This window comes from Phycodurus eques, chromosome 5, assembly GCF_024500275.1.
Source record: "Phycodurus eques isolate BA_2022a chromosome 5, UOR_Pequ_1.1, whole genome shotgun sequence".
NCBI lineage: Eukaryota > Metazoa > Chordata > Actinopteri > Syngnathiformes > Syngnathidae > Phycodurus > Phycodurus eques.
This window is the reverse complement of record NC_084529.1, coordinates 11,457,105-11,468,661: the sequence shown is the minus strand read 5'-3', so window position 1 is coordinate 11,468,661 and position 11,557 is coordinate 11,457,105. Positions and strand designations below refer to the sequence as shown.

At 40.1% G+C, this 11,557-nt stretch overlaps 1 protein-coding gene across 1 annotated transcript; it reads left to right on the top strand.

The window, feature by feature from the left end:
* The first annotated feature begins 432 nt into the window (after window positions 1–432).
* nutf2 (nuclear transport factor 2) lies at window positions 433–11,127 on the top strand. The gene is made up of 5 exons (XM_061677482.1): window positions 433–505; window positions 5,768–5,877; window positions 6,939–7,010; window positions 10,110–10,208; window positions 10,433–11,127. The coding sequence occupies exons 2-5, from the start codon at window positions 5,779–5,781 to the stop codon at window positions 10,544–10,546; spliced, it is 384 nt and encodes a 127-aa protein (XP_061533466.1). The 5' UTR covers window positions 433–505; window positions 5,768–5,778; the 3' UTR covers window positions 10,547–11,127.
* Window positions 11,128–11,557: the final 430 nt, after the last annotated feature.

Here is an 11,557-nt window from a genome sequence, read left to right as displayed (position 1 = left end):
ATTATGTGGTGGGCCCGGACCTTGAGTTTGACACCTTTTGCAGTCTAGAAGTTCTGCATCAAATATTTTTCAAAGCAAAGATGCTTTAAATCGACGGAAGCTTTGCTTTTCGCCAGATGTCACTGTTAACTGATGCTTCAAGTAATGAATTCATTTTCAAAACAATTGGCCCAAGTGGTTCAGTGCTTCACAAAAGCTTCGTTTGCCCAGATGACTCCAGTTGGCAAACTGGTGCGGTCAAAACCAGCGGGGATGGATTGATGTGACCCCGGACTAAATAATGGACGGACTTGCTCTATTACGTTGAGGTCCATAATATCTGATCGTATGTGTATTTTGTTATCGTTTCCCCCTTGACAGTTAGCCTTACATAGTGTTGTCGTTGTTCATTTGAAATAATACAATCCCCACAATACACCGGGCCAAGTGACGGAACCCTTTCAGTACGTAGTTCCTCGTGCGTAAAAGTCGCACTGTGTCGTCTGACCCTGCCCGAGTATAGGAGGTAAGGATTGATCTTTATTTAAACTGAACCCTTATGGAAATATTGAAACTAAATATGTAAAAATAAAGCAATTGTTAAGCCTTCAGTGAATCGAATTTGTGATAAATTACTGGTCGAGTTGGGCACCCCCATGAATGTCGGTTAGCTAGCCAGTGCCGTGTTGCTGTGTGCTCCAGCCCAGTGAATACATGAACACTTTAGGACAGCGTATTAATAGCAACCGGCACATGGGTTAGTAAACCACAGTTAAGATACCGCACGGGTAAACCGTGTTACCTAGCGTGTAGAGGGGTTGGAAGGGATCGAACGCGCTATAATGTGTTCATGCCAATATAGCGTGTTACACCGTTGGCTAGGAGGCTCACCAGCTAAATGGGTTATATATGCAGTTATAGCTAACTGCCCGTATCCTGGCATTTGCCATGACCGTTAAAAATAACCTGCTCATCCTTTTTCCTTACTGACATGTACGTGACAGGAGAAGTCCTCGTTAATATGCGTTTTATTCAGCATTATGTTCAACTATCGTGTCCACCAGCATATTCCTAGCAAAATATGCCGTGCGTGGAAGTATTATACAAGTGGACGGCTGGATGTCCCGCGTGCGTGACGAAACGCCCTGCTGTGTCACTCATGTTCGTTTACCAAGATTATCGGTAGTTTGGCATCCTCATCGTTCATAGCTTGAAAACCCCATTACAGAATGTTTATCATCATAGCTGAAATGTTGTTCAATGACTACCACACTCACTCTGTTCATTTCAATATACGGGCTATTATATAGGCCAGGTCATACCATTATGACCGCTTGCACAATCAAATGAGCTGTAATACAATAGCTAGATCAATAAATGTACTAGCAACACTGGACTGTAACTGCTTAAGTGTTGATTGGTATGTTGATTGGTACGGTCAGTGGTGGTATATTATTTTGTGTGTAGTTAACAATATTAGACTAATCTTAATTTATCTACATACATACATTAATTCATATAGAACACATTGCATAATAACTACTCTGAGAGTGTCAAACAAAACTGCATTATTTGGTATGATCTGTTTTTTACAGCATACATGCAAATCAGTCTCCTTTCGGCGAAGTTCATTGTTTTGAACTCAAAATAGGCCATTTACGTGAATTGTATAGATCTGATGAGTTTTTCCTGGGGAGGAGGGTTCGCCGTCGCTGTCATCATAGGCTGTTTCATACTCCTTGAACACTGGCAGCTGGAGGTAACGGTACCTTTACTCAGTTACAATGATCTAAATGTCGCTCTGCACTTTAATTGATCAATTATTGCTTATTTATTAACTGTTTCGTGCGCGAGACTACGACTTCGACTTTCGCATTGGGCGCTGTTTGCGCCAATCTAATTTAAGCGCGAGTGATGGTTAAGTCTAGTTCACCAATCAAACGACAAAAGAAAGTCACATGACCTCACACAATGTCTTCTATTGGGCTTCCCGAGCATAGGTATTAACACGAAATAAGCCAACCCGGCTGATTGTCGTGCCTAAATGGCCACCATTTTGGAAAGGTCGTTGTTACCATGAAGGCAACGGCGCGCTGGTCTTGTTTGCATTTAGACGAACAAAAAGAACAGCTTTCATGTAGTATTTGTGTGGCAAACGTGGGTATTTTAGCTCTCTTATAACTTGAGAAAACACTGCAGTAAATGGCAAATGTTTTTTATTTATTTTATTTTCATTGTTTGTGCTATTTACTCAGTACTTGAGTAACTTTTTCACTGTGTAATTTTTACTCTTAAGTATTTTTTTTTTGGAGGACTAGTTTTTATTTTTACTTGAGTCACATTATTGTCAAGTAACAGTACTCTTACTTGAGTACAATATTTGGCTACTCTACCCACCTCTGGAGCGGACATCCTATATTGCTACTCATATGTTTAAGCAATATTTTTGCTCATCTTATCATCCAGTGTGGTAATTTGTTACACTGGTCTTTTGTATTTTCGCGTTGAGGTGCTGCGGGTCGTGGCCCTGATTGTGGTCCCAGCGGAACCTCGAAACACACGTAACATCGCCGACAAGAGCTGATCCGCTAGTACATCTTGTATTAATTAGGAAACCCGCCTACAATGATCTAATTAGTTTACTGCTGTTAATGTTAAATGTATTAAGCGACGGAGTGATGTTAGGGATTATGTCACAACACAGAATGAACTACCGTAATTTCTTGTGTATAATGCACATTTTCTTCTCCCCCAAAATTGTCAAAAGTCAATAGTGTGCATTATACATGGGTATAGGGGCCACATGGAAAAAACATTCACATTTTATAAAGTATATGCCGACATCTAGTGGTTATGAAAAAGCTGTACACTTTCATTCCAAAATGCCACCACCACCTAGTATAAAAAAGGTGTAGCCTACACTTTTATTCCAATATGACAGGGGTACATATGACTGCATAAATGTACAGTTGTGCTCATAAATTTACATACCCTGGCAGAATTTGTGAATTTTTTATTTTTACATATGACTGATGACTGAACAACAACCATCAATAATTTATTTATGGTTATGTTTTGTTGAATGATAATGCTTTTCTGACATGCTTGACCGTTTTATTTGAATCGCATTCAAATAAAATTAAATGTTTCGCCTGGTCCTTCATGTTTTCTTTCAAGAATTGTACCCAGCTTACAAATTCTGCTGGGATAATCAAACATATGAGCACAACTGTGTGTTTTTAAATTTACTAACTAAAAGTAGGGCTGGCGGCACGGTCGCCGACTGGTTAGAGCGTCTGCCTCACAGTTTTGAGGACCAGGGTTCAATCCCCCGGCCTCGCCTGTGTGGAGTTTGCATGTTCTCGCGGTGCCTGCGTGGGTTTTCTCCGGGCACTCCGGTTTCCTCCCACATCCCAAAAACATGCATGGTAGGTTAATTGAAGACTCTAAATTGCCTGTAGGTGTGAATGTGAGTGCGAATGGTTGTTTGTTTATGTGTGCCCTGTGATTGGCTGACAACCAGTTCAGGGTGCACCCCGCCTCCTGCCCGATGATAGCTGAGATAGGCTCCAGCACTCCCGCGACTCTTGAGAGGAGAAGTGGCTCAGAAAATGGATGGATGGATGAAAGTAGGGCTGTGTATTTCAAAATAAGAACAAGTAAATTAACAAAAGGATTACGTGTTCAAATAAAGTGTTTAACTACAGAATAATTCTTTTTTTAAAAAACTAACAAAATACAGATAATACTTCGTTTTAATCATATGGGTAGAAGCAAAATCATCCATTGTAAAAATGCATTATACATAGTGGTGGTATACATAATGGTTTTCCAGAATTTTGAGGTCAACTTTGGGGGTGCGTATTATACACGAGAAATTACGGTAACTTTAAATTCAGAAATGGCCAATAAAAGCAGAAAAATATTTTACTTAATATTTTCCTGGAGGATGCATTTGGGATTAGCTTTTGAAGTTGGTAATAGTGAAAAATGAAGTGAAACAGACAATGATTTTAGTCAATTCTTTTCCAGAATGAGAGTGCTTAAAGAGGTGAATGCTATACATGTGGCACAGCTTGAAGCAGGCATCAGGTGTAGGTGGAGATGGGCCTGGCTCAAGTGGGAGGCCAAAACAAAAAAGCAAAGAAATGAGGCACATTTAATTTTAATCTTAAATTTATACATCAACATGTACTTGAGGCGGCACGGTGGACGACTGGTTAGAGCGTCAGCCTCACAGTTCTGAGGACCCGGGTTCAATCCCCGGTCCCGCCTGTGTGGAGTTTGCATGTTCTCCCCGTGCCTGCGTGGGTTTTCTCCGGGCACTCCGGTTTTCTCCCACATCCCAAAAACATGCATTCATTGGAGACTCTAAACATTGCCCGTAGGTGTGACTGTGAGTGCGAATGGTTGTTTGTTTGTATGTGCCCTGCGATTGGCTGGCAACCAGTTCAGGGTGTACCCCGCCTCCTGCCCGATGACAGCAGGGATAGGCTCCAGCACGCCCGCGACCCTAGTGAGGAGAAGCGGCTCAGAAAATGGATGGATGGAACATGTACTTGAGCGGTGTAAATAATTTTTTTCTGCGTCAAAGAAATTTGTTGATTTTGCCTGATTTGTACTCTTCAGAGTCTTCCAGATTGCTTCATTTTTGTTAAAATCAAAAGAATTCTCTATGGGGATCCGGAAGATCATCCAAGACCCTCCTGGAATGTTTGGTTTTTTTGGTCACCTTTTTCATGCCTTTGGTGTTTGCATGTCTGTTACAGTTCTTTTATGAGTTTATTAGTTTTTGCAATTTGTATATTGTGCCCAGTCAGATTATATGACTATTTCAAAGAGAGAAGAAGGCCAGAGTGTTCAGATGTAGCGCAATCCTTTAGGTCTGTAGTCCTTATCTTTTCCAAGCTAAAGATGAAATCCCTAGAGCAGTGATTCCCAACCGGTGTCCTGTGAGCGCTTTTCAGGTGTGCCGTGGGAAACTATAAAATTTTGCTTAATTGCTCAAAAAATTATTTACAAGAAATAATGTATCTTTGTTCATCTATTTATGCCAGTGAGGCATAGTGACAGACAGAACAAATGCTCTTCTGTGAGATGGCAGGAAGTACATACAGTAATTAATGTATCCACCTTTTGTGACATTGTTCTTTGTTGGTGTGCCGAGAGATTTTTCAATTGTAAAATATGTGCCTTGGCTCCATAAAGGTTGGAAATCACTGACTTAGAGTATATGTATTGTTGTCTTTTTCCAAATATATATATTTTTTTCCAACTGGCTTTGAACCAAATTAATGACTGAAAGAGGGTGCTTGTATACATGTACATTAAGTTAATTTCATTGCACCAGTCTTGTCAAGGTATCCTGCAAATGCATCAGCATGTATATCTATTCTACTCTAACTATAAATAAATGTATGATTACGATACCATACCATTGATCAACTTATAAGGACTGGTGTCATGCTTATAAATTAAAACGGAATAGCCAATATTTGGCATTATTTAATACAGTGTCAGTCTGAAATAGTTGTGAAATGGACACTTTATAAGTAGAAATGTACTGATCCATTCAGTAACTATAACATCAATTAATGGCCATGGATTCAAGTCATTGTGAATGTGATACAGGCCAGGAAATTATTTGACTCGTGTTCATTGGATCGCTGAATGATGGGGGTCTTGTGAAATTTTATTGTGGCTGAACACGCCTCATTATACAGGCCCTTGACCATTTCACATGACCTGTTTGTGATCCTTTTTGTTTCTTCTCTTGTGCCCTGTGCAGCGTTATTCAGGATGCAGGACTCGCCATTGTGGGAGCAGATAGGCACTGGCTTCGTGCGACACTATTACCAGTTATTCCAAAGTTATAGAGCAAAACTCGCTGATCTATATGTGAGTGTGACTTTGGCTTCATGGAGACTATTGGAGGAGGGACAGGGGTAGGGGGGTCAACTTGTACCATAGAGTGCACACAGCTTTTGTTAGTTGTGAGTTCATCAGCTGATGTCTATAGCTATATAGTAATTAAAAAGTGACCAATGCTCAAAACCCAAAAGAAAATCATGTCACTTACTCACATTTCTTAAGAAATGATCTGCAGTCAGCATGATAGCTACAAGTAGCTCCAGTATGCAAAAGAAAATTTGTATCATTGTCACTTTTTACAGCTTCGTTCAAATAATTAGTTTTTTTTAATTTGTTGTTATAAAATGAATGACCAATTGATTATTTTGATGAAAAATATTGCAGTTGAAAAGAAATAATTGTGTATCATGGTACAAAAACAAAAAATAATAGTACAAATAATTGTGCCAAACACAAACACACTTTTCATGTACAAGTCTGCATTCTCTACAATTTAGCTGGTAGTCCAAAGCTGTAATATAGTCGATATTAAGTTTTTGTATTGTATGAAAAAAGTATTTTCCTCCTTGTACTCTCAACACTAAGACTATTTTTTTTTTTTACTATTACGTTGTTAACGTGCATCTCCATTGGCTGCCAAAACTATCAATCAAACCTACTTATGTGACTGACTTTGTTGGGTGAGTGAAAATTCACATCATCACCAAGACAAGCCAATTGATTTCATGCTTTAATAAACTAAGTATGGTGTAACTATTGATAATGAATGTAAGTTTTTTTTGAGCTGATGATTGATGCATCCAGTTAAAAAACAGGCAGGTGAATTATTCTTAAAAACAAAATTGATTTGTTTATTTGTTGACTTCAGCATTTTTAGACGTGCAAGGAAAGCCAAAGACTGTTTATAAAATTAAAATTTGTAAGGGTTTCAGTTTATTCTGTTAAGTTGCTCAGTGATTTTAATTAGTATATTTTTTTACTTACTAAAAATATTCAAACCAATAATTTTACAGGGGTTGTCAACTCAGTGAAAAGTGTATGGTATAGCCTTTAAGTGGGAGTTTCTGAATTACCTGTCTACCACACAGATTGCCGAGTCGATGCTAACCTGGGAGGGAGAAAAAATCTGCGGAAAGGAGGCAATTACCAAGAAACTCCTTGTAAGTTTATCTGCTTAAAATGTATACATTGAGGATGTTGCTTGCGGGGCTGCTGATGTTATGATTTGACTACGAACCAACCAATAGGAGCACACAATAATATAATGTGAATAGCACTGCAGCATCACTCATAATTAACGGCAAATACAAAGGAGAAAATTTGGATGGGGCTGAAATAGAAATGCACAAAGCTCATGCTACCAATGTTTGTAAACTTACTTTAATAACATGACTCACCTCTTGCTCTGTAAGTCTGTGTGAGTCCCAATCAGCCAGTTCATGGTAATCCTCAAAAGTTGACTCTGGGCTACCGGAGTCGTCTTCTCTTTCAGTCTTCAATACCACTTTTGCAAGTCTAGCTCTGGAAACACTAACATCCTAATTTGGCCCCTTTTCTCAAGCCACAAACATGACCACAGTTTGTTGTTTCACCTTTATTAGGGCTCGAGCAGGTAGACCTACGAGGTCCCTATTGTTTTTGTAGAAATTATTAGGGCCCGAGCAGGTAGACCTGCGAGGTCCCTATTGTTTTTGTAGAAATTCTTCGTCTTATTATTATTATTTTAGTCATGACAAACAAAGCCATTTTTGAGGCACCAAATGTGCACGAAAACTCACGAAATTTGGCATGCACATCGGGCCTGGTGAAAATTTTTATAATTTCACGTTTTCGGGCGCGATTTCCTTAAAATGGCTCGACAGCGCCACCTAGAATGATGCCGAAAGTACATCAAAGGCGAACTCGGTGATCCGTATGACCTACGGCTCTGAAAATTGGTACGCATATAGAGGGGACCCAGACGCACAAAAAAGCGCGGCCGATATCGTATCTCCAACAGGAAGTGACCTATGACCTTTTAAAGGAAAAAAGTGCGAAATTTTTGCATTTTTTCAGGGTTTATACTTTTACGAACTCCTCCTACAGCTGTCATCCGATTCACTTTAAACTTGGTGTATATCATCAAGACATGGGACATTAAAAGTTATCAAAAGCCTTTTAATCCGACGACGTATATGACGGGGGCGGGTCTTCAAACGTTTCATTCCACATTTCGCCACAAAACCGAAAATGCCGAAATTTCATCAGTCGAATTCGTTGTACGTTTCACCTAGAGCTACCAAACTTGGCTGACACCTGTATTGACCCCAGACGTACAAAAACGTTTAAGGCACGCATACCCTAAACACAACAGGAAGTGACCTGTGACTTCGTAATCGTATGGTTCGCCCTTTTTCACAAGGTTGCTGATGCAGTTCATCAAAGAGCTATTTGTAGTACGTCACACCTACACCTACCAAACTTGGCAGGTACGTGTATTACTCAGAGTTCTACAAAATTGTAATTACAACCTAAATCCTAAACTCAACAGAAACTGACATAGGACCTTTTTAAAGGTACACTTATGGAAAATTTACAGGTGTCACACTTTTGCAAACTTGCCCTACAGATTTCATCCGATTGACTTCAACCTTGGTACTCAGTACCATCCCAACACCTGGGACATGAAAAGTTATCAAAAGCATTTTTGTCCGACATACTATATGCTAGTGGCGGCTCTTCAACCGTAGCTTTTCTGAGGTTGCCGAAAACCGAACATGGTGACAGTTCATCAGACCTATTTGCGCTACGTTGCACCTACGCCTACGAAAATTCCTACACGCGTGTAGCACCCCCACACGAACAAAATTGTAATTGCAACCCATGTCCTAAACTCAACAGAAAATGATCTACGGCCTTGTAAATGTAACATTCACAGTAGTTACAAGTCACACCATCATTACTGACAATACATACAGTAGTGTACTAGGCCTAAGAGTTCATTACCTTCTTTTAATTCCCGCATTTAGTCAATATAACATTGGAAAAGGCTTTGCATTTGTCCAACAGCAGTGGTGTCCTACCTATGGCCTGGGGGACATTTGGGGGCCATCCCCCATTATTGTGTGACCTGCATTATCTCAATGTAACCTTTGAGAAGGCGTTGTATGCACTTGTCCAACAGAAGTGGTGTCCTACCTATGGCCTGGGGGCCATTGGGGGCCATCCCCCATTACTGTAGGGCCCACATTTACTCAATATGGGCCATAACTTTGCATATGTCCTAAAGCGTGGTGTCCAACCTACCGCCCGGGGGCAATTTGCGGCTCTTCATCGTGCGAATACCCCAACCTGCCAGGACTTCGAACTACAAATACCCCAACGGGGCCAGGGTGCGAGGGCCCGATTATAGTTCCGCGCAGCTCTAGTTTCTATTGCGTTTACATAAGCACACTATAGCAATGGCTATATTTGGGCTCACCATTGTCATAACAACACCCTGAGCTGGATGCACACTGGTGACACAATGATGCTGCGTTCAAAGCCCCAATTCATTCATTTTGTCCTAACCACAATTTGTTTTCTAGCACAGTGTGGACATAACTAAATTACTAATGACCCATTTCATGTTGTGCTGTATGGCTTGTGTTAAAGGTCCCATATTTTGGCTCTTTAGAGCTCCATAGAGTGACTCTCTAACATGGACTTCGTATAAAATTGTCAATTTCATTAAAAAAAAAAAATAAAAAAACATCTTGGACCCGGATGAAGTGTCCAGAAGAGGCCCCTCTGACAGCTACTTCAGTTTGACCCAGTTTTCTGTCTGCTTTGTCCATATTAGGCTGAGACCGCCCCCTTTCCTCTGATTGCTTGTCTCTGTGTAGAAGACCCAACCCTCACTACTTGAGAGCGCACACGTGTTTGTTTTGTTGACAGCGTTGGCCTGGCAGCTGAGGGGTAGGCAGAGATCTTAACTAGTGACGTAGCTAAGCTTGAGAAATTCAAATGACCTGATTTCAGGCCTCTCGGCAGAAAAACATCTGGAAGTCAGGAATGCTTGGATGATTTTAATTCATTTGTCATGTTTGCTGAGGCACCATCGAGCCAATATAACATCCCAAATGCTAGAAAAGTTGGTAAAATATGGGACCTTTAATCTTATAAAACTGCATGAATTGTATTGCATTATAGATCGGGCTCTCGATACAAATGAATGACTACCTTAGTGACATTGATCTCAACTGCATTGTGTATTAACCTTGTGTGTGTATGTGAGACAGAATCTGGGCATCAAAAAAATTGGGCATACTATCACAGCACAGGACCACCAGCCAACCACAGACGGCTGCATCCTGAGTATGGTTGTAGGACAATTAAAAGTAAGTGGCGCTACAAATGCAAAGTTATAGTTGTACCTGTGTTTTAAATAAGCTTGTCACAAAACAAATTGACTATGGATATTTTTCTGTAATTTACCTGTAGCTATATTTATGAGGGGAAAGGGTAATTGTCATCTACCAATGTCATGCTAAATGTATGTATCAGTGTAACAGGTACAGATGGTGTGCTGGTGGATGTCTCAACAGCTGCTATTTGTTTGCAGGCTGACAACGATCAAGTCATGGGTTTTCATCAAATTTTCCTCCTGAGGGAAATAAACTCTGCCTGGGTGTGCACCAATGAAATGTTTCGGCTGGCTATTCACAACTTTGCCTAAACAATTCTTCTACTCTGGTGGGCATGGGCTGTCAAAGTGGGTGGAGGGTAGAGAAGAGATGGCCTTGGAGAGATTGGAGAAAGATCATGCTACCCTCCTGCTGTCTGCTTCAGCTTGTTTGACAAACGTGAACAACGGAAGATAATTGTCAATCACTAAGCCCAATTGATCTGACATAGTAGAAATGCAACTCTTGTCTTTCTTCGCTGACATTGGCCAACCTTTCAAACATCACCCAAGACACTCACTTTGTGCCATGCCTCTAGTTCATTCTATTCAATTGTTTGACTTCTTCCATCTAGTTTTAGATCAAGCTTGGCTCAGTTCACTTCACCATCATGTCAGGTGTAGATGCCACTAGAATCACTCTAGCTTTCTTTAGTATGCGTGGTTAAGTTTTTAATCTTCCTTTATTCAATGCTTCATTACCATGTCACCAAAGACTCATTTAAGACAATGTTGGAGTTTACTGTTCTGCATTATCCTCCTCCAACTGTCTTGCTTTCTTCCACAGAAATGTTTGGCAATTTACATGGACAAAGCCACAACTCACAATAAAACCCAGACTTTGTTTTTCATAATGCTGTGGGCTCATCACTAATGTAAAATGCACTTCTTTTGAATGCAACCAAAGTTTTGAATACGTATTGTTTTTCTAATGTTAATTGTGTGAATTACCTTGTTATAGAGAATTGGACAGAAACCTGAAATTACTGAGTTGTTGAATATTTGCATTGAAATTATTGCTTTTGTATGGAAACAAGGTAGGCTATATACTGTGACATTATGTGTCCATAGACAATGTCAGTTTATATGGCAATTGTGTGAACCCTTTGAACGACTTGAATTTTTGCATGCTGTAAATTGGTTATAAGATGCAGTGTGCCATTCATTTGGTACCTGGGCGTTTAGTGGATACTTACCAAACTTCAGCCTTCTCTTCATACCACCACTTAGTAATGACCCAATGACGTATTATGAAGACTTCACGATTTCCATCCAATTGGTTCA